The following is a 25000-nucleotide window of genomic DNA, read 5'->3' on the forward strand; positions in this document are numbered from 1 at the left end:
TATCAGCTTATACCTTACTTGTTGGCCTGTCAGTAAGGGCGTCTCTGCAGTCTGGTTCAAATCCATGAAAGGACGAAATCATTATCAACTGAAAAATTCATCTTCGTTAAACATATATGAAAATATATTATTTCCGAGGTAGATCAAATTGAATATTAAAGGACATTTGTAACTTAATGCTTGTATATGAATCAGTGATGTTATTAAAATTCATATATATATATATATATATATATTATATATATATATATATATATAATATAATATAATATACATATATTTTCGTAGAGCTGGAGGAAGGAATGAAAGAGTTGACCAAGTACTTGCTGAACTCCTTTCATTCTTTCCTTCAGCTCTACTACAACATAAAAATATCGCACCTTCTAGCGAGAGATCGTCAATACACACACACATATATGAATGTGTGTATGTGTGTGTGTATGTGCCACATACACACACACTTTCACATGCATTGGGCAATTTCAGCCAAACTTGGTATATATTCAACTTAGGATCTGGGAAATAATACTGTGGGGGTAAGATATCACTGGTACCAAAAGGGGAGACGGGGGTGGGGGGGGGGGGGGGGAGGGGAGGGGTGGGGGGGGAAAAGGGTGGAAAGTAAAATTAACTGAGATGAATAGTGATGCTCCTGATGCCCTGTAATTCCCCAAGATAGGAAGGAAGAGTGAGAAGGGGTGGGAAAGGGGTGACATAAAAAAAACTGAAAATGACAGTGGTTAGGGTCTAATCCATAGTTTTTGAGGTTGCTGAGATGAATAGTGACACTCCCAATGGCTTTCAAGTCGAAGTTCAGCCCCGATAGGAATGGGGCCGAGAACGGGGTGGGAAGGAGGTGACATGTAAAAATTACTGAAATTGACAGATACGAGTGCCTAATCCATAGTTTTTGAGATTGCTGAGATGAATAGTAACACTCCCAATGGCCTTCAAGTTCAAGATCAGACCCAATAGGAAGGGGAGGTGAGAAGGGATGGGAAGGTGGTGAAATCTAAAAATAACTGAAAACTACAGATATTAGTCTTTAATCCATAGCTTTTGAGGTCGCTGAGATGCATAATAACACTCCCAACGTCCTTCAAGACCAAGCTGAGCTCCATGGAATGGGGGGTGAGTAGTGGTGAAATATAAAATGTCAAAAATGGTAGGCAATGTAACTGTTAAGATGAAGCAATCATCTTAACAGGAAAGGGAGAGAGTGAGAGAGAGAGAGAGTAAGAGGGAGAGGCAGTGAGAGAGAGAGAGAGAGAGAGAGAGAGAGAGAGAGAGTAAGAGGGAGAGGGAGTGAGAGAGAGAGAGTAGAGGTGTTGTTGGGAGGATAGAGAGAGAGATAGAGAGAGAGAGATTTATCGGTTGTCAGGAAGGATTTTTCCAGGCAGTGCTGGGTTGATCAGCTCATATATATACATATATTATGTGAGTGTGTTTGTGTTTGTGTGTGTGTGTAAAATTTATGAATGTATTATCAGTATAATGCTGAAGGGCAGAAATAATGTCTCTTTTTGAAATGCTGCCCTGTTTCTCATTTTCCAGTCAGTGCCTTGCTGTACTTAGTCTGAAGTAATTTGTCCTTGAAAATGTCAACAGATCACCTGAATTTCTCACCTTACTTTTGGAAGCGATCTATCGACAGATCTATAGTGCCAAATAAGAGCGTCAATCTCATCATGCTTGAACAGCCCTCGGTTTGAAGTCGTGAAGCAGGTGTTGACAGGACACTTGCCTAGGATGAATGGCGTTTGACCAAAGCCAATATCAAAATGCCTGGCTCGGCCTTCCTCGACTACCATCTGTAAAGGCATACTTGTTAGTCAGTAAGTCCCCCTCTATCTTCAAGTTCAACTGGAAAGCTTCTGTGTAACAATCTATGTGACTGAATTAGTGCTGCTTCTCCTTATAACTTATAAAATGATTTAAGTTGAGTTAGCACCTCAAAATGAATAGGGCTCACAAACAGGTCGATAAGCACAAAAACCCAACCAAAAAATTCCTTTTCCAAACTTATGCCAGAGTGACTGAAATGACCACGTAGAGAGTCTACGGCCACAGTCCTTGAAAATTCACGTGACAGATAGTTTAAGAACTTTACAATGCAGAGAAAAGCGGTGGTTAAGAGAAGCCAAAGAAAGGATAGATGTAGGAGCGAATCTGTGGGACATGAAAGGAACATGAAAAGTATGGATTGACTAATATTTTCAGAAGAGTGTTGATAAGTAATAGTGAGAGTAAAAAATTATGTCAGCAGAGGAAGTAAATAGAAACTAGGAAGGTGGAGCAACCACTGTTAATTCACATGATGGGAGAATAGAAACAGCTGACTCGTGGATGTAGCTGGGAGTGATTATAACAGGTGATGACAGAATGAGAGAAGAGGTTACCCTCGGAATAGGTGAAGCATGGAAGGTGTGTGCAAATGATTAGAAAGAGGAGAAGAGTTTCTTCGAAATCGAAGTTAGAACTGATGAAAGGATTGCTGGGCTAACTCTCCTTCAAGAACAGGTCCATCAAGAGCAGGTTTAGGGATGTAGAGGCCTTCACTGTCCAGGAATGACAAAGAGCATAGAAAGTAGAGGTGAATTACAGAATATTAAAAGGATACAATGTACTGCACTCTGGATGATGTGATGTTTTTGTGGAACCACTTATTATTAAGGAAAGCAGCATATTACTGAATATGAGTATAATTGTGTTTGTTTGAGCACATTAACTGCAATAAATTATGCACAAATGAACAGTCTAAAAAGAAGCAAATAATTCTCAAGTCCTTACCTCATTCCAAAACAGTATTTTCTTAAGCTTAGGATCTATAGACTCCTTTGTCACAGGTCTTTCCACATAGATATCCTTTGGAGGATCTTGTAATTGGGCAGCAACCTTGTTCTGGAAGGGAAGTTTAGAGTCCCCAGGACCTCGAAGGGGCACTGAAGAACTGTTTTCTGGTGCTGCTCTTTTAAATGAAGGCTTTGCGCTGCGTAAAGAATATGCAATCTGTTCACTTTTCCATCTCCTTCAAGTTTGTAAGCATGTTGTTAGGGGGGGGGGGGGGGGCGTGGCGAAGAAAGAATGCTTTTCATATAACTATAAAAGTATTTAAGCTGAATAATGAATGCAAATATTTACACAGATATAGATTGAACAGAAGTCATTTTCCAGTTCAGAAGGGGTGGTGCCAGAGGGGAAAAGACTTTAGGATGCGATTTCTAGTCCCCGTAACCTTTTATTGATTCAAGTTGACACTGGTGCCCCTTTCATAGCCGGGACGAGTAGTGGACAGAAAGTCTGAGGTGAACCATGTACCTCGCAAATACAAGCCCATAGCTCTACCAATAAGTTGCAGCACTTCAGCACAAACACACACACTTTTCCTATATGTTCAAACAAAATTCAACAATTATGAATGAAGCAGTGACCTTTTATATTGCACTTTCAGCTCGAACCATGCCCTGTCAGGGAAAATGGCTTAATGTTGACAAAAATTGTAATCAGAAAAATGAAAAAATAAAAACATACACATTTCAACACAACTTGGGCAAAAATAACTAAAAACTAACTATGTAAGTTTGGCATTTGACTTACATCCTTGACTTCTGTATTTGGATTTTGTCGTGATCCAATATATCTCTAACACAATCAAACGCACAGCAGAAAAGCACTATTACTATAATATATATACACATAATGAATAGCAATAAATTTTTCTTGATAGCCTAGTGGTCAAAGTCACTGTCTAAGGATGTTTCTATACAAGGCAATGGTTCAAATCTAGTCGGTGATGAAACATTTATCAGTTATACTACCCCTTGGGTATTTGCTATTCCCAGGGTATGGGGAATTTGATATTAATGATACATGTGGTTTAATATTTGTGAATGTAGAAATATCATGCACATATAAGTGACAAAAACTGACACACACAAACATATATATATATATATATATATATATATATATATATATATATATTATATATATATATATATATATATATATATATATATATATATATATGAATAAATCATATACATATATATAGATATGCATAAATCAGCAAAATGAAACAGTGTGGGCATCGTGAAGTTTGGAAATTTATCGATACCTTGGTAACTATATATATATATATATATATATATATATATATATATATATATATATATATATATATATATGTATGTGTGTGTGTGTGTGTGTGATGTCTTATCTTTATAATTGCCAAGGCCTTATTAGTATTGAGAGGTAATTTTAACATGAACATATCCATCAGATACCTGGGTTTATTTTCTTCTCCGCTGATGCCAATGATACGAAATTTAGAGAAGACGTCCACCGTCACTGCTAAATAGATGAGCCCACATCCCAGGATGAACCACGTGAGGAACAGAAATCCTCTCTGAGAAAAAAAAATGATAATGATCGTCAATACTAAAAGAGAAGAGGCAAGAAAAAGGTCCGTCCTGCCCAAAAATTGTATTTCTGTCTCCCCCAGGAGCTATTCACTTTTCATGTGAAATGGAATAGATTATAGAATTTGAGCCAAAGGCCAAGCGCTGGGACTTGAGTAGTCGTTCAGGGCTGGAACAGGGAAATTGAAAGTAGAAAGGTTTGGAAGGTGTGACAGGAGGAGGAAAACCTCAAAGCCTTTTCTCTATGAAACAATTATTGTTAAGAGAGGTTGGAAAATAAAGTGGAAGAAAGAGAAAATGAACGCAGGTACAGTAAAAGGAATGAAACGGGTTGCAGTTGCAGCTAGAGGCCGAGGGGACGCGGCAAAGAACCTTAAGTAATTAATGCCTGTAGTGCAGCACTACTCCCCTACGGAGTTCATGAAACATGCGACCAAGCTTCGCTTAAAATTTATAGCAAATTCCACAGTTAACTTTTGGTGTCATTCTCTTAATCATGTGACAGAAAAATCTTCTGAAGTCTGCAAACCACCATCAAGGTCTCCTAGAATGTTTGCTTGTGCCGTTTCCTAGAGATAACTCCTCACCAAAATCCTTTTGCCTAAACCCGTTAACCACCAGACAGAGAAACAGCTGAACTCCACAAAAATAACTTCTGAAGAAAGGAATACACACAGACACTCATACGCACACACACACACACACACACACACACATATATATATATATATATATATATATATATATATATATTATATATATATATATATATATATATATATATATATATATATATATATATATATGTGTGTGTTGTGTGTGTGTGTGTGTGTGTGTGTGTGTGTGTATGAGTGTCTGTGTGTATTCCTTTCTTCGGAAGTTATTTTTGGGGAGTTCAGCTGTTTCTCTGTCTGTTTCTCTGGTGACTTTTGGTATATATTTAAGCAAAATTTGTGTAGTTCATTCATACTCCTACCGGTCCGCAATTCATAAAAATTTTTGTACAAAAAAGTACCATTTTAACTAAAAATTAATTAATTATGTAAGAACGGTTTATATATATATATATATATATATATATATAATATATATATATATATATATATATATATATATATAGAGTATAATGTGTGTGTGTGCGTTTGTGAGTGTGTGGGTAGGTAAGTATTCATATTTAATTACGAGTAACGTTAAACATACGTACACACACAGACACACACACAGACACAACCACCCATGTGTATATACATTTTGTGTGTGTATGCATCAAGATGTGTGAAGCGCGGTTCTAAAGTGATAGTTACCAATGGTGTTGGTAAAATAGGAAGTAAATATAAAATTATAAATCATAACTAACGCCGTATTAAACTTCTCGCTGATCGTGGTTCGTGAAAGTATTCTGTCAGAGCGTTTGTCCCTAGAACAACTCTCTCTCTCTCTCTCTCTACATGTCCTGATCTCCATCAATTGAAGATTCTAGCAGCTATACATACAAACATTCCATAATAACGACACGTTTTGTAATCTTGGTCACTTCGACCAAACTGGTAATATTTAGATCAACAAAATACGTAAAACGTTTAACATAAAACCAACATCAAGGTCTCCCAGAATGTATGTTTGTGCCGCTTCCTATATTCTTTGTAGCTTTGGCCGGTAGTCATAATCGGGGACCTTTAGAAAGGCCCTGAGAGGTAACTTCTCTCTAAGTGTTTTTTGCCTAAACCCGTTAACCAACAGGCAAAGAAATAGGTGAATGCCCGAAAAATAACCTCCGAAGAAATGAATACACAAATACACACACACACACACACACACACACACACACACACACACACACACACACATATATATATATATATATATATATATATATATATATATCTATACACACAAACATTTATATATATATATATATATATATATATATATATATATATATATATATATATATACATATATATATATATATATATATATATATATATATACATATATATATATATATATATATATATATATATACATATATATATATATATATATATATATATATATACTATATATATATATATATATATATATATATATATATATATATATATATATATATATATATATATATATATATATGTATATATATATATGAATAAATCATATACGTATAATATATATAGATATGCATAAATCAGCAAAATGAAACAGTATGGGCATCGTAAGCAGAATTTGTGCAGTTCATTCATACTCCTACTGGTCCACAATTCATAAAAATGTTTGTACCAAAAAGTACCATTTTAACTAAAAATTAACGTTTTACGTATTCTGTTGATCCAAATATTTCCAGTTTGGTCGAAGTGACCAAGATTACAAAAGATGTTGTTATCATGGAATGTTTGTATGTGTAGATGCTAGAATCTTCAATTGATGGAGATCAGGACATGTAAAGAGAGAGAGAGAGAGAGAGAGAGAGAGAGAGAGAGAGAGAGAGAGAGAGAGAGAGAGTTGTTCTAAGGACAAACGCTCTGATGGAATACTTTCACGAACCACGATCAGCGAAAACTTTAATACTGCGTTAGTTATAATTTATAATTTTATATTTACTTCGTATTTTACCAACACCATTGGTAACTATCACTTTAGAACCACGCTTCACACATCTTGATGCATACACACACAAAATGTATATACACATGGGTGGTTGTGTGTATGTGTGTGTGTCTGTGTGTGTGTACGTATGTTTAACGTTACTTGTAATTAAATATGAATACTTACCTACCCACACACTCTGAAACGGACACACACACACGCACACACATTATATACTATATTATATATATATTATATATATATATATATATATATATATATATATATATATTACGATATATTAAACTTTTCTTACATATAATTAATTTTTAGTTTAAAAATGGCACTTTTTTGTACAAACATTTTTATGAATTGTGGACCGGTAAGAGTATGATTAAACTGCACAAATTTTGCTTAAATATATACCAAAACTCACATACTAAACTAGAAACTAAAATTAAGATATAACAGCGGTCATCTAATGACTATATCTGACGCCCTGTGCAGAACTTACTTGTAATTTGTATACTTCCATGGCACCGAACTTCCAATAGCTTTTTCGATCGCAGCTTCGTAGAAACTGCTTAGTGTCGGCCAGACCAGGAATGAGTGTTGCTTCAGTTAGGGGGGGTGGGGTCATTGGTGGCAATGTTATGGGAGAGCAGGAGGTTACCACTTCCCCTTTCGGTTTACCTCAGTCAATACCAGATCCTGCCAGTTTATCTGATGACAGGAAATTAGTCAGGGTGAATAAAAATAGTTTTTTTTTTTTTTTTTTTTTTTTTTTTTTTTTTTTTTTTCTTCATTATTTTAGGGCATAAGGCGAAAAAAGACAATTTTTTTTCGTTTATATCTTTTATGCGGTTTTTCATTTTTTGTTCTATGCTCATTCTAACATTTTTATTTTTTATTTAAATGTGTTATAAGAAATAAACGATAAAAGTTGCAACAGATTGCCCATGGAGACAGTTGTCGTTTCGAGATATATGGAAGTAGTTAAAGACAGTGAAAGAAGAATTGGAGTGGTTGGACAGCAAGATAAAGGGAACAGGCACATAAAGTAGAGGAAACATAAGGATTTAAAGGTGGAACTGTGATAATACCGTCCAGTTGTAATATGAAATGAAAATAAGAGGTATTGGACAGAGCGAGACTGAATTAATGAAGCGGCAACCGAAGTAGAGTCAAATTATTGTCTGTTATTATTCTTCAGAAGATGAAGCCAGATCATATGGCACAAGCCCATAGGGGCCATTGACTTGAAATTCAAGTTTCAAAATAATTGATACGACGTTCATTAGAAAGAAGTAACAGAGGGTAACGAAAAATATAGAAAGAAGAGATTACTTATTAATAAAGAAAAAATAAATCAACAAAAATAATAAATACAGAGATAGAAATGTAAGTGAATTACAAAAATACAAGAAAAATTATAAGGAAAATGGGCGTAACCAGGAGTCGAAAGAACTCTCCGGTCACGTTTTAGTAATGCATTGTATTGCTGCTCTCCTCCCTATATGTATTTTGTGATAACACAGGTGATATCTCCATCTTTCACTTGATAATATTGTTAGCACCTGTGCACTGGCTAACCCGGCTACTTTGTAATGCCTCTACGAGGATCAAACATGCTAGCTGACGTTGGACATTGTTAGTAGTGTTTCAGAAATCAATACTGGGGTATATCTAAATGTCATTTTTTCTTCGCGTAACTGCAATACGCATCTTCGATTTCATTTTTGTCATTCATACTCAGAAAGTCACGGCCCGCGTCGTGATTCTGCTCTTATTCACAATCTCGTTAATGGCGTTTAGAAAGATAATGGCACTGAAGAGAAAATAAGTTTTGTGCGGTTATAAATCAGTTTCCCTTTCTGGGATTTCAAAGACCCTTAATTATGTCGACGAAGAAAAAGATTCTATTTTGCCATTATTATTTTTCGTCCAATGAAATGGAGTTATGAAATGGAGTTATGGAGCTGTACAGCGGTCTATAAAATTCTGTCAGTCACGTCAAATTCACCAGCCCCACGGATATGCAACGACCATGCAATAAACGCTTCTCTCTCTCTCTCTCTCTCCCAACACTTACCGATCTGAATTCCAGTGAATCCAAGTAGAAAATCTGAGTAGGAAATTAAATTAAAACTTCAGTCTGGCGACGGTAAGAGAAAAACGCCCAGTCTTCCCTGCAACTGTTTGGATTTTAATAAGTTTCATTGGAAATTATGAGCCACAGATACCCTTGGAAATCGAGAGAAGAGAGAATGGAAGGGACCAGAGATTAAAGTAGGTACGCCTCTTCCCCCTTTGTGGGGGAGGGGGGGGGGCCGCAGGACGTTTAGTGTCCTGGTTCCCTGCAAGTCTTTTGGGGATGATGTTGCTGGTTCCGTGCCTTTGTTATAGACCGTCACAACTGTGCAACTACCAGAGAGAAAACCACAAATCTATCATTCTTAAATAAGGCCGGCTTTTTTAAAAAAAAAGGTACAAAATTTGCCTAATAACCTCATATTATTTAAAAAAAAACTCCCCCACAAGAAACAAAATGATAAGGGGTTTAGGAACGGACAGACCGAAATAAAGACAGAATAGCAATAAAAATAAAAAAAAGAATTTTAATTTTTTCAAATAAATCTAGGATGTGTAAGGAAGTACGCTTTGTACATAACACGTATACACACACACACACACATATATATATATATATATATAATATATATATATATATATATATATATATATGTGTGTGTGTGTGTGTGTTTGTTACGTTTATAGAGAGCAAATTATTTCTACAAAGACAGAGCTCGGCTGTCTTTGTAGAAATAATAATGACCATAATTTCATAATGTCTGCTGGTTTTCATGTTTCTTTGTGCTAGCACACACGTATGTATATATATATATATATATATATATATATATATATATATATATATATAATAAAATATAAAATATTATTTGCCATATAATACATATATATATATATATATATATAATATATATATATTATAAATAAAGATAATGCCACGAAGGAAAAATAAACGAAGGAGTCTGCGTGTATTTTTCCTTCGTGGCATTTATCTTTATTTATGGATTTTATCACGTTCCTAACTTTCGTGATTCTGTTATAAACAATATATGATATATATATATATATAATAAATATAAATATTATATGCATATAATACAATATATATATATAATATATATATATATATATATATATATATATTTATATATATGTAATAGACATATATTTTTTTCCTTCTCTAATGATAATATCACCAATTAAAAATATTTGGATTTACAGAAAAGGAAAACCTATCATACATTTATACCTTAATTTCTTGATCGCAGATGAACTCCCTGCGCAGAAAACTTCCACAACCCTAAGCAGATTCATCACCTGTACAGAAGGTATACCAGCAGTACGTCGAGCCCTTGCATCATTTATTCTATCTTGGGCGCAAATCCTTTCGCTTCCTGGATGTTGAGGCGGCCCATCCTTTCCATACCTCACTCCATCTGTTGAGTGCTTTCCAGGCCATCCTGTCCTCTGCTGTTCCTGACTGAAGCATTCAAAATACCCTGATCAATCCTTCTTCGTATCTCTACATTTCTCACCCATTCAGTTCTTACATCTCATATGCTATGCAAGATTTTCTTCTTCAGTTTCCACCTTATTCTTTCACAGTTTACACGCATAAATTCGAGTTGGTTCAACAGTTCACTCAGGTACGCCACAGCTGACTTCACTGGACATCTAAAGCCACTCAGCACTCCATTTACAGCACATTTGTTCTTCTCCCATAATTCTTCTGCCTTTGTATACACTTCTAGCTCACTCCATCCAAAAAGATATTAAGCATCTTGTAGACATAGCGCGTCTTGATTCATCCTAATTTTCGCACCAAACTAGTCACTATCCAACCCACGAATCCCAAAACGCAACTCACCTTTTCTAGATTTTAGATTCTCAACACATTCCACATTCTCTCTATTGAATATTTTTCCCTTTGCTACTAAACTTTTCTAACATAGTTCCATAAGAAATTCATTCACACACCAGGTACCTTATCTAGAGCCAAACTGCTCGCTCATCTGTCGTATTTTTAATGAGAACCATATCTCACACTTTCCTTGGTAGAGTAATCAATGTTATTCTCCTATTTCCCATAGCTTCAAGACCATCTCCTCTTATAGACAAAATCTGGATAACACTCAGTGCCATTTATCCTTAGATGCAATGTCTCTGTAAAATGTTGAGTTTGTGGTCCCCAGTAAGTCTCTTTGGATAAGACTGTAAAGCAAATGCACTTCTCCAACCTGTCGCTATACCCACTACTTCACAGCTTCATTGAACAGAGGCAAAATCGGTTTTGACAGATTGCGGTTTTAGTCCTCTGACTCTATTGGGAATTGATGGCGGGCCTCTGGATGGTAAACGAGCAGTATAACCATTTTTTAGCATCAAGCAACTTCTCGTAACAGGGAATGGCTTCAGAGAAAAAACAAATGGCATTAGCAAAATTCATGATGCAACTTTGGACTACTGGATGAACTCCAGTGCAGTAACTTCATAACAACAACAACAGATTCTTACATTACACAGGATGCTCATCAGCAGTACAGTGAATCCCTTTCCTTTTGCCATTCACTTCTTGCACAAGTTTTCATACTCCCTCGAAATCAAGGAATTGCCGCGATTTCCACTTCCCTTTTCACCCTATCTGTCCGGCGTCTTTTCCTCCTTCCTTCCAATTTTTCCTACATGGTTAACAATCTCCGAACTCTCCGATCCATCTTTTCACCTATCCTATCTTTGTGAGCTCTACATAATTTCTCATCCATGGAGTTTTTCTTAGGCAATTTTCTCCCGATTTCTTCACTTTCATGTTTGCAGTTAACGATAATACTTGCACTCCCTACTTAGGCTTCTGTAAATATCCTGGAATCCCTCCCATCCGTCTGAAACTCCCTCATCTAAGCACCATCCTTTATATTTACTGCCAAATACTTATACAAATCAGTAGCTTCTATTCTTCCACCTTCCTTATTGTCAATTATTATAGCCACATTTTACTCCTTCCTCTCCTACTTAACCTTATGTATCTAAATGCTTGCTTCTACCAATTAATAATCTGATGTACCTCCAGCTCCTCATTTATCAACCATTGCATCCTACATCTACTGTTTTCTTTAAAAATTTTTCTTTCCAATGTATACTTATGAATTTCATTTACTGTAAGCAATGATTTCGAAACGGTCGCTTCTCAGAACACAAGTTCTTGTTACGCATCTTTTTCATAGACACACATCTGTATATTACATTTGGTGGTGATATCTTCACGGAACCAGACTAATCTGGAGTAACACACTACAGGTGTTACTGCTGAAACAGCTGTGAGAACTGATAACTTGTGAATGCTTAGTACCTATTTCTACTTTTCTTATATACTATCGAATATGGCATAACGAGAGGGAAATCTATTAGTAATTCAACGACACATAATAATCATCATCATTCTACTGCTATAATAGCTTGAACAATTTCAATTGGCTTCAGAACTCTACAGTGAATGGTGATTGGTGAAAAAAAATAAAATAAAAATGAAGAGTATGAGCATGCGAGAGCATGCTAATTTTACTGATACTAATACTCTTTGTTAACATCTATTTAACAGCTGGTTGTCAAAATGCCCCATTTATCTCCTAAAGACTGACTGGGCATAAAATATCCGGCATCACAACTACCAGGGTCAATAACAATATCACAAAGAGAAAAGGGATGGGAGCGAACCCCTTAGGTGGGCTAGACCCACCTCTTGTCTATGGATAATGTTTCAGGCTGTCTTTTACTTGTCGACAATAAAGGATCCTTTTTGGCTTCTTATCAGAAAGTTTGAAAATGTTGCGTGCACAGCTAATGGACAAAATGTCGTGCACCTGTACAAGGGAACGTGCTCAGATGACTGATCCAGATTATTCTTGTTCAGCAGAAAACAGGTGTTACAGGTTTTTACACAAAAGATTTTATCAGATTCTCAGTTACACGTCACTAAAATGGAGAAATAATTCTACAGTGATAGGTCCCCGCAATTGTTTTTATTATTAGACGTATGATAATAAGAGTGAAATGTATTCGTAATTATACAAATAATTTTAATCTTACATTCTATCATTTAATGTTAACGATGGCAACGGACTGCAATTTTGGAAGTGTTCAACCCTTTCCACAGACTCCAGGATTCTAGTGTGCGCGGTCACAAGTCACAACGAATGAGAAAACCTTCTTATTACCCTTTGTTAAAGTCTATTCGATTGTTGGGTAGGCCAGTGTCTTTATTTATCCTGTCAAAATTTACCGAGAGTAAATAATCTGGCGTCACAGTACCAAAGTCACACACAACGATAGCCCTGATTAAGGATAACGTTTCAGGACATCTTCAGCGTCTTGTGCATATCTGAAGAGCTAAGAGAAGCTAATCAAACTGATGTTAACAGTGGACTGAAATACATATTTGGCTCGAATCTGGATGCTTCTTAACATTTCACGAGGCAAATATTTAAAATTCTTCCCTTGGGCGTTTCTAACTGAACAGAAATAACATCAAATTAGAAAACGGACAAACCTACTCAAGGAGACGGGGTTTACAGATGAGACTTGTGAAATTTGTAGCTCTTCGCTAATATTAGTGTTGGCTGAGAGAGAGAGAGAGAGAGAGAGAGAGAGAGAGAGAGAGAGAGAGAGAGAGAGAGAGAGAGAGAGAGAGTGGAATTAAAATCGCGCATGGCAAATCACTATCGTCGAAAGTTTTTGGGGAGCTGAGTTCTTTGTTAAATTTCATGGCATCACGTTTCCGTTTCCCTCCCTCTCTTTTCGCCGTGAGTAAATCTAGCAATGGCCGATGACGTTGGCAGCCGGCAGTCTTTGTCGCTGTTAAACCAGTCATGGAGGCCTTCGTAAACCTGCTCCTTCGGGTCAGTGTGCAGCCGTTCGCAAAGGTCACACCAGGGCCTCGACGATGCCGCCCATCCCGAGATGACTTCATGAGATAGCTTCCACCTGAGGAGACGATGCAGAAGGTGTTGAGAAGAATTTACGTGCAAGAACGCTTTTGAGTATCTTGTCCCTCAACATTTATATTCAGCATATTGTCATAATTTGATATTTGCAGGTGTTTCAGTGGATTAATTTAGCTAAATCTGCAATTATTAAACGTGTTATATGTGTGAATCTATAACGCTTTTCATAATACTGATTATACTTGAAGCATTAAATTCCTTTTCATTTTTGTTTTTAGTTTCTTGTTTTACCTCGCACTAACACAGACAAATGATTAGTTGACCTAGGGATCTACAGTTACACCCCCAATACTGTAATAAACACACACACACACACACACACACACACACATATATATATATATATATATATATATATATATATATGTATATATATATTATATATATATATATATATATATATATATATATATTATTATATAATATATATTATGACTGGTAAAAATGTTCTTTTACGACAGAATTCCATCTAATAAAAGGAGCCCATAAAAGGGCTAAAATATAGAAAACAATTACTATATTTCAGAGACTGCTGTCTCTCTCTTCAGGTAGGTAATGAATAAGAAACATTACAGAAATGCGGTCCATCCACAGGTAAGCCCTTTGACTAGGTTCCCCCCCCCTGAAAATATCTCTTTAATCTTCTTAAGCATTGGCTAAAGGAAGATTTTATCTATGATATCTGAATCCCAGGCACCCTATGAGACGTTCATTACCTGTCTTTGTTTAATCAACGCTGACTCTATCATCTGGTTTTTGTACTGACATTTGCTGCTATAAATTATATGTGACAAATTCTGTGGTTATCGTTATTTATATGGTTAAAAATAGCTGAGGTCTGTTGACCATTCCTAACTGACCATTTATGTTGTGTTAATCTCTAGGGAGGCAATTTTCCTGTAAAACTGACGTAAGATTTGTCACAGGGATTGTCTTTAGTTGGATGTTAATCTGAGATTTGGCTAAGGTATTTGGGTAGGTAAAGGCAAAAGGATTAGATTTCCCGGAGTCTGGGTCACCGTCTTAATCCTGTCCGGGTGGCATATTTCGCAAGTCTGGTAGAGTTTAGGGATGGGGAAAATTAGGACCAATCAAAGCGCGTGGAGCTGATCCTTGACGTCACAAGCCACGCCTTTTGGCTACACTCGGTCTTATAGCCATTACTGCCAGTCACATTGCCGAAGAAAAATTTCCCCATTTCACAATTTACGGCTTGTATGACCTATACATTTTAGTCAGATATATCGAAACATAATGCAACACCAATTCAACAAACAGTATATTATTCAAATGAGACACACCGTGAAATATATAATGCGTTATTGGCTTCTCCCTCTTGGTAATAGTGCTCAGTCCCTCTTAATTCCTGCTCACAAAATCGATATTTACTGCATAAATAATATTTTCATGGCAAGTGGCTGTTGCTAAATTATATAGTTGAACATGTGTGTTTAAAACCATTTAGAAAGAGTTGCAATAACACATGGGATGAATAAAAACATACAAGATGGTATGGTAAAAATAATGGTATTTGACCTGTAATTAGCACTACAGACTACAGACAGGAGGCAAGGAACTCGCAGCACTTCCACTACCATGACCCATCAAGAATCTTGGACTTTAAAAGTGACGGTTTTAAAAGAATGGAGCATGGAACGTTTTTCAGGCGTTACTGCCTGTTGTTTCAGGCTATAAAAAGGTATTATTTACAGAACTAAAATAATAATTGCCTTATGCTTAAAAAGAAATGTGGAGGATACAGTTTTAATGACAAATTTACGTACCTCGTAGGGGGTTAGTGCCACACATGTTCAAGTATATAATTTACACATGTTCAAGTATATAATTTACACACATGTTCAAGTATATAATTTATGCCTCATTTGGTGCAATGTAGGCACTACTTAAGGTTCTTTGCAGCGTCCCTTCGGTGCCTCGCTACAACTACTTTCATTCATTTTACTGTTACCTCCGTTCATATCCTCTTTCTTCTATCTTATTGTCCACCCTCTCCCAACAATTGCTTCATAGTGCAACTGCTTTAAGGTTTTCCTCCTGTAACACCTTTCAAACCTTTTACTGTCAATATCCGTTTCAGCGCTGAATGGCCTTAGTTGCCCCAGTGCTTGGCATAAGGCCAAAAATCTATGTAAAAAAATATTATGCACTTAATTTAGGCATACATGTGGCTATTGAGTGTGAGCTTGGATGAAAATAGTCGTATACTCGTATACTACCGTTATCCCTAGCTTTAATTGTTACGTGTTGAATATTTGCATAAAATTTTCTGTTGAAAGAGAGTTGGAAAAAAGTGTCATCCATATTTACTTTAAAGCATATCGCAGTTCTAATAAATTTATGCACCAATTCTGCTCTAGTTCAGCTTAGTAAAAAGTCTACTGTAACTCCGTAAATAGGTAGTATTCTGTACTCCTGTAATTGCTTAAAGTATTACATACTAATGAAATACTGATTTTGATTCTTTGCACACAATGAATGACAAGTACGAAAGATTTGCTAAGAATATTAAATAAATTAAATAATCAGTGTTTTCTTTGTACACATTGAATTTTAAGCAAAAATCCCATAAGGGCTTGCTAAAAATATTCAATACTGAATTTTATTGTCACTTTTTATTTGTTTGTACACAATGTATGAACAGTAAAAAATCAAAAGCAAAAAATTTTCAATAAAAACTTTTTATATATTTGTACACAATGAATGACAAGGACCAATCAGGTAAGGACATCTGGAAGGTTTTATGAAAACGGAATCCACCTCAAAAAGGCAATTTTTTACAACAGCTTATCAAGTGCACCTTGAAAAACAACCGTATTTAGATTAGCTACTGACAGGATGAGTTTGTCACGTAACTATATTTGGTTACATTAGGCTAACTTAGATCACCAAAACAACAATACCATAGGTTTCCTTAAGGGCACATTAACTCTTGAAATAATTTAATGAATGAAGCTGAAACTGTGTTCCTGTAAATAGTAGGGACTATATTTGTCTGATTCCTGTTCATGGCCTAGTTATGACCAGTATATTGCTTTTATACAATGCACAGTAATGTGCATTACTACGAAATAGCATATGTAAATAGAAATCCGTAGTGTAAGCCTACTCCCTCTCTCTATTTTCCTCTACAAACAGGTCAGATACCATCATTTTTACCATCTTGTATATTGTTTGATTCATCCCGTGAGTTATCGCAACCCTTTATAAATGGCTTTAAACATGCATTTTCAAGTATATAATTTAGAAATTTGCGATGTGAAAATATTATTTACAAAGAGGGAGAAACCAATAACGCATATTATATTTCATTGTGTATCTCATTTGAATAATATATTGTTGTTAAATTAGTGTTGCATTATGTTTAGATATATCTGACTAAAATGTATATGTCACACAAGCCGTAAACTGTGAAATTGACTGGTGGCAGTAATGGATATAGGACTGAGGAGAGAGCTAAAAGGCGTGGCTTGTGACGTCATGGATCAGCTCCACGCGCTTTGATTGGTCCTAATTTTCCCCATCCCTAAACTCTTCCACACTTGGGAAATATGCGTCCGGGTGTGGGATTTTTATCTTATTGTTGGGTGTCTCTCTGGTCTTGTCTTGTGGGGGTTGGTAGAAAATTACGTTTGCTTTATGAATCGCGTTCTCAATTATATGGTTAGGATACTTTAAAAATGAAAGTTGCTTACGAATTAGTTCAAATTACTTTGTCAGGAAATCTGGGGATCAAATTCGTAAGGCTCTTGATAGAAATGTCATGGTAACTAAAGTAGTGAGTGTATGAGTGTGAGAATGTTGGTTTTCTGTGTATGGTAAATTTGTATTCAGTCGTGTCTCTAATTATTAAAACATAAAGAAAAGGAATTTTGTTGCCTGTTTCCCATTTAACTTTAAATTTGATGCTGGGCACATATGCATTTAATTTTGAAAGGAATTCGTTGAAATTGCCCCACCCATTATCCCAAATTGTTAGAATATCATCTACATGGGTTCTATTGCATTTATTAGTATAGTTTCAAAGTATTCGATGCATAGATATAGAGAGTAGAGACTGGACAGTGGATAGTAGCCAAAGCAGTCTGTGACATGTACTGCCTGGCGCCATTGCTAGGCGATTGTTCTTTATGTAAACAATAGCGCAAACCCATAGAATCTTATAGGAAACACTGCACTCTTTAAAATGTGTTCTCTCTGATGTCCATCAAAACTGTCATATGATTTATGCACCATTTGCAATGTACAATATATACTGTTTGCAGAAATAAAAAATATTCAATTTTGCTGTTATATTTCTTCTACGGTTAAGCCATAAAGTTTTGTAGATATGGCAACTACATTATGGATATTTTCTTAGCAGTCTTTAATGATTGGTAAATTATCTTTGCAGCATTTACCAATGACAATGTGTACTACATGTAGAAATGAAAATTTTAATTCAGCCTGCTGTAGTTTGATAGACACTTGAGCAATATAATTGACCAGTTTGTCGAAGTATGTGCCTCAAGAGTCAGAACTAATTATCGTTCTTTATTTATGGGTCAAACTGACACAATATGGAAAACCAATTGCCATCTCTAACGCTGTCATCCCATATAAGCTTCAGCCATAGGCAAAAAATATATAATATTAATAACAGCCTAGGTTCAATTGCCAATATTCACTAGTGTGTACTCTTGGTTGGGATGAGAAATGAAACAAGCTCATCTTAGGTAAGGTTACAATTAGGGTTTCCAGTCTGAGCCCGATTTTTCAAGCTATAACGTAGTATGAATTTGAAGTTTCCTTTTAAGATGAAATTAAAATGGTAAAATTGAAGAATATACTACCTTTAAGTGTCCTGGCAGATCAAATTCAGCAGAGTCATCTCCATACCAAATTTGAGAATTTATTGATAACATGTAAATAACACTATCATAACATTTCAGACTTAACCATGGTTGTATGGACTGATGGTAACCCTACATGCCAGTGACTTTTCAAGTAGATTTCAGCACACTGAACTACTTTTATTCTATACAACTCGTCATTTGGAATAATATTTTAGGAGCTGCAGGTGCGTACCATGGATAAACACCACCACTGCTTTAATAACAAGTTCATTACAACATTCACTGCTTATTTTATTAGCTATAAAAGCAGGAGTGAAATTGACTGCGATCTAACACACTTTTACTTGAGGTTATTTCAACAGTCATAAAGATTCTCATGCATGAAAAAAAGGTCTCTTACTTGTGAAATCTGATCCCCTGTTCTTTTGTGAACTTGTTCCTGTAATTGACACAGTTGATGACCCAGCATTGAATGCCAGAAGTGAATTTTTTGCCGCTGGTTGAAACCGATGCCATCTCTGACAACGATTGCATAACACTGGCTCCTTACGTCCAATCTCTCCCCTCTATATCTATGATTCCATGTATAGGACTTAAAGGGCTACCCATTCTGCACCCGAATTTTTGCTTATAGAATGATTCCCCAAATGAAAATAAGTTATTAGATACACATAATTCAACTAAATTTATTATATTGTCAAGAGCCAGTGGGAAATGATCTGAATAGGGGCTAATTTTTCCTTCAAACAATGTAGAACATCCTGTACTGGTACTGTTGTGAACAGGGAATCTACACCAAGGCTTAAAGTTTTATGTTGTGAAGTGGTATATGTGCTTCACTGAATGTGTAACAAAAATCTTCCGAATGTTTAATGTGACTGGGAGAAAAAGTGCCTAAAAAAGGGGAAAGGAGGCCAGCTAGCCACTTAGAAATTTTATAATTGAAAGGTCCAGCAAATGGGATGCTGGTTTTAAATGGAAGAGTGTCTTTGTGAGTTTTGGGAAGGCCATAAAAGTAACGTAGTTTTGGGTTAATGACTTTAAATTTCTCTAATAATTCAATGCTCTTTTTGTCTTGGCCAATTAATCTTACTTTCCTAAAAAATTCTATGGGACGTTGTGGAAGGGATTTTCGTCAATTTGTCGCAAGTGTTTGTGTCACTAAGGAGTTGATTGTTTTTGTCGAGGTAGAAGTCTTTGTCCATGATTACAATTTTGCTGTCTTTGTCCGACCTAGTTATTACAACATCTAACTGTTTTAGTGAGCGGATGGCTATCATAAATCTGCGGGGGACAGGATACTTCTTATTAAGGTCTGTTAATGCATTTAGTAAAATGCCTTTAAAACATATCTCTTCACGGCTGTAATTTTTATCCGATATGTTTATTAAGTTATTTAACTTACGGGAAAGTCTGTTGGAATGAGTCTTGCTATTATAGGCAGCAATGTCGGAACAAAATGAAACCAGATACCTGTATATGTGGTCCATTGTGAGAAGACGAAGAGTAGGCTGGGTACCATACATCACTCTGCATAGTACAAAGAAGTCATGTTTCGTGTTTGTAAGTTTTTCCTCCAGGAAAATCCCTGAATCCGTACATTTTTGGAAGTACTTGTTCCTTGAGGCATTCTTCTAAAAAGTGTTTTTGATTTTTCAGCTGGTGTAGTCTGATCAATTCTTTCTTAAACTTGCGAAAAATGGTTGAATTCCATAATGGGCAAAATCATTTATGGCTGGGTTTAACTAGTAAGATAATTTCCTCTGGTGATAACTTTTACCGTCAAAAATTCGGTTGCTGTATGGTGAGTCCGCTCAGTCCTGTGTTAGCGAATTTATATATGGAATATTTTGCAACAGTAATTATAAACACTATCAAACCTGCAATTATGATTTCGGCTTCGTTATGTAGACAAAATCTTTACATACTAGAAAGGTGATTATGGCGATTTTGATGTCTTTCTACAAAAATTAAGTTCCTTGGTCCCGAGCATAAAACTTAGAGTAGAATGGGAAAACAATAACCATATCCCATTTTTAGATGCATTAATCATCAGAATTAACAACAACTACAAATTCACTGTCTTCGGGAAAACGACATTTTCACTTTCATACATACATGTTTACAGCTATCATGATATTCCAGTCAAACTCGGCATAGCAAGTAACTTATTTCTTAGAGCCCTGAAAATTTCTCCCCAGATTTTCTTAACAAAGAACTTGAAACAATCAGAAATCAACTTATCTTGTTAAAATACCCCAAGCACATACATACATACATCAAAAAGCATTTTTTACAAACTCACAGAAAACAAAGAAAAGCAAAAATATGCAAATAAAATTATGATCCTTCACGTGGACGATTTACAAGAGATCACACAAACCTTGGGCCACTCCAACCCTTTCATCTTCACTTATCCGAATACACAGGGATTGTCATTAATTAACGACCAGCAGAAACGAGTTCGTAAAGATGTAGGAGTTTATGAGATCCCCGGTAGGGATTGTGATAATTCATACTATGGATATCCAGGAAAATCTCTCTCGGAGAGAGTACCTCAACATAGATACTCAGTTAAATATGGACAAAATATTTCGGCAATTTTCCATCATATAAATAAAACTAACATACCATGGATTGGAACTCATCCTCAATTTTATAGAAGAGCAGCTGTTGATCCAGAGGCCAGATGGTGGAATCTTCACTGATAAAAACAAGGTGATAGGATCAACCTTTTCAATGGAGCCTAGGACTCTGACCATATAGACAATATCTTCCTTAAGGCAACGATGAAGCAGATTAAGACAATTAGCAGAACCAAAGTTGGCTTAGTGGTGACCCCAGGCATCACTAAGATATGCAAGGAAGATATGCAAGGGCATATCTTCCACTATTTTCACTGCTTGATAAGGGTGGAAGTCAGTCCACTGAAATATACTCCTTAGCTTTACACCAGAGTTTTTATACTTGAGACGTGTCGTGTTCTAACAGAACAATTTATTTATACACACACACACATATATACATGTATATATATATATATATATAATATAGATATATATATATAATATATATTATATATATGTATATATATATATATCATATGAAACTCCTTTTGCATCTATTTTTATTTGTTTAATGTTTAGTTTCCTATATACATATATTACGGCGTCAATAACCTAGCAATCCCAAAGAAGTTATAGAGTGTGAATACTCACTTGAAATATTCCATATAAGCCGTTGTGTTCCTATCTAGGTACTTGAGATAGGAGGCGAGTTCCTCTACGCTTTCAAAATCAGCTGCATTGATCAACGAATGTGGTGGTGCCTGGGCTGAGTAATCCGCTGAGCCCCACACTATTGGCACGACGTTGTACCTGCGGGAGAGGAAATGACAGAAACCCAAAGAAGTTATAACCAGCCACATTTAACATTTCACTTTTACCCGTCTCATCTTCCTCCCATCTCGTCTTTACTTTTTTTTCTCATCTTCTCATTCGCCCCCAGCCACTCCCAAAGTATTTCCCCCCCTTCTTTCCGTATTTTATCTCGTCCATCTCATTATGATCACACCCTAACTTCTCAGTCACTCACTGTATGATGCCGAAGAACTTCTCAGTGACGTAGTCTTTGCAGAGGGAATTCTCAAAGGAGAGATAGAATTTATAGTCTCTCTCCAGCATTTCGTAACACGATGACTGATGCGATCTCTCGCATTGCAAAGGTCCGCACTTTCCGTACACGTCCACTGGAACGTACTTTTGCAGAGTGCGAGCCAGACTGAAATTGAAGTAAAAATAAACAACAAAGGTAATCCAGGAGATGTCTGGACTAAGTCAAGTATCCTTAATTTTATATATATTTATATATATATATATATATATATAATATATATATATATATATATATATATATATATATATATATATATATATATATATCAAAACGCTTACAAACCTTTCTCTACCGCTTGAAGATTTACAGTTGGACACGAACCAAGCAACCATCTTGGATTTGCCGGTGGCAACGTCTTCCGAAAGGGTCGGCAGATTCACTCTGCGTCTTCTCACATACCCTGCTCTGTCGGCAGAAGGGGAAGAATGGCATTGGAAAACAAAGCTAACTCACTCTTCAAATTGCTTCTTTATCTACCACCCATCAATACGCTATTATCTTCAATGGCCAGAGCTATTCTCATGCTATTTTGTAGTATTTCAACAATTTAAAGCCGTCTTATTGTCGAATTTCTGTATCATTTTTTAATATCTTTAATTCTAAGAATATTATATTTTACCAAGACAAATTGCAGACAATTTCAACGCCTCTGAAGCAACCCTCTACATTCTTCCCCCCATCCCCCTCTCCCCGTTTTTTTTTATAGTCACTAGCCAAAAAACTCATTTGCCGTCCGCACTTGATCTCGAATGCCTCATTTTTATCTGTTGTGGATCCCTTGTATATCACAAGCATTTAAATATTCTTACGATATAGTTCATATTCCAAGTTTCTAATCTGCTAGTAAATTTGTCGTTTTTTGCCTTCATTATAAGGACACGTGTCTGTTACATCTCATTTCAGTGTTCTGTTCAAATTTTTGTAATATTTCGTCAGTTTCTTGGAAGGAACCCTAGGGATAAAACAATTCTCTTATGAACTGTGAACACGATACACAGATTACCATTAAACCTGTAGGGGACAAAATTAAGATAGAGGAGAGAGAGAGAGAGAGAGAGAGAGAGAGAGAGAGAGAGAGAGAGAGAGAGAGAAATTTGCTTCCAAACTGTACCCAAAGTAAGCACCACTCATGAAAGGGTGACTTTTGTGTCTGATAATCATAGAATTATGTTAATTCATTTTTGGGAAAGGGAAGCTCCAAAGGACTGCGGGGGTGGAGGTAATATTGTGAATCCCGAGACGAAGAGAAAGTCGTTGGTGAAAGGACAGGAAGGAGAAATGATGTGGCGCACCTCCTCTCTTTGATTAGGCCTACGAAGTTAAGAGAGAAAAATGAATGCTTAGAGGTCAATCTCAGACCGAAAAATAAAGACCCTCAACAATACAGTTCTTCCTAAATGAAATGATGAATTTTCGAAGCATTATCTCTACAATACTATAATCTACACAGACATCTAGACAATCGAAATTCTGGAGTTGTGTGGTTTTCCTTACGGACTGGGGAAATCGGAGTCGAGGCGGTAGGTGAAGGTCCAGTTGAAGACTCCATCGTAAGGGGTTAAATTGCCGAAGAGATGCACCGGAGACTCCTCCATCACGAAGATGTAGCGGGTGTGCTGCGACCTGAGAGGTTGGGGAAGGTTAGGAGGGATTGGTTTATTAAGGAATCACCTCCAGATGTTACTAATGATCAGCTCATTATGGGGTTACATAATTATGGGTGTTACAAATCAGAATGAGAGATATCAACGAAGGTTATGCTACTATTGTCATCATTACTTTACCAGACACCTGAACTAGTAGTGGCATTTGTATAGTATTAATGAATAATCGAAGATAATGTTTAACAGTTATCCATTTCAACGCCATCCGATAAAATGACCAAAACGTGACCTTTGGGAACGACCGGGACTGTCTCCAAGGATTTATCTTGTTGAATGAATGGGCCACGAAGCGGACAACCTTACTGTCCCAGGGTAATCAACTTGTAAAGTCAATTTCATTCATTCGTACTTAAACTTGTCACAAATCTACCAACTTAACCTTGAAACATTTTTCACTGACCTTTCAGGAGGGAGTTCTTTGTCCTCGGAACGGAAGTGCCAGACCAGGGCATCTAATTGAGAGAATGGGTATCTGGAGTGGTTCGAGGTGGTCACACATTTATTGAAGAGGCATCCAGCTCTCACAAAAGGTTCCCGCCCCAGGCCGAAGGAATAGTGAAATTTGCCGTACATCTGGAACAATTGTTATCATCATTTTCAACAAAGTGTCTGGATGATGATTGACAGATTGAACTCATTAAACTGGCTTTGGGTACTTATTTATATATCCTATTTTCCAGATACTTTGGATACGTTAAGCGTTGTGCAGAAAC

The 25000-nt window shown here is 36.1% G+C and overlaps 2 protein-coding genes across 2 annotated transcripts in view; both read right to left on the reverse strand.

The window, feature by feature from the left end:
• Nucleotides 1-7778, reverse strand: part of LOC135206273 (alpha-(1,3)-fucosyltransferase C-like) — a 26838-nt gene extending 19060 nt beyond the window's left edge. Inside the window, exons 1-4 of the mRNA XM_064237690.1 lie at nt 7522-7778; nt 4287-4408; nt 2791-2989; nt 1627-1811 (exon numbers count right to left, since the gene is read on the reverse strand). Of these exons, the coding sequence (XP_064093760.1) occupies nt 1627-1811; nt 2791-2989; nt 4287-4408; nt 7522-7647 (632 nt within the window). The 5' untranslated portion in view covers nt 7648-7778. The remainder of the gene's footprint in view (nt 1-1626; nt 1812-2790; nt 2990-4286; nt 4409-7521) is intronic.
• Nucleotides 7779-13094: 5316 nt separating this feature from the next.
• LOC135206274 (alpha-(1,3)-fucosyltransferase C-like) overlaps nt 13095-25000 on the reverse strand; it is a 19057-nt gene continuing 7151 nt past the window's right edge. Inside the window, exons 4-9 of the mRNA XM_064237691.1 lie at nt 24688-24860; nt 24118-24246; nt 22906-23028; nt 22543-22728; nt 22167-22325; nt 13095-14075 (exon numbers count right to left, since the gene is read on the reverse strand). Of these exons, the coding sequence (XP_064093761.1) occupies nt 13862-14075; nt 22167-22325; nt 22543-22728; nt 22906-23028; nt 24118-24246; nt 24688-24860 (984 nt within the window). The 3' untranslated portion in view covers nt 13095-13861. The remainder of the gene's footprint in view (nt 14076-22166; nt 22326-22542; nt 22729-22905; nt 23029-24117; nt 24247-24687; nt 24861-25000) is intronic.

Source organism: Macrobrachium nipponense, chromosome 29 (assembly GCF_015104395.2).
Source record: "Macrobrachium nipponense isolate FS-2020 chromosome 29, ASM1510439v2, whole genome shotgun sequence".
In the NCBI taxonomy this organism is placed as follows: domain Eukaryota; kingdom Metazoa; phylum Arthropoda; class Malacostraca; order Decapoda; family Palaemonidae; genus Macrobrachium; species Macrobrachium nipponense.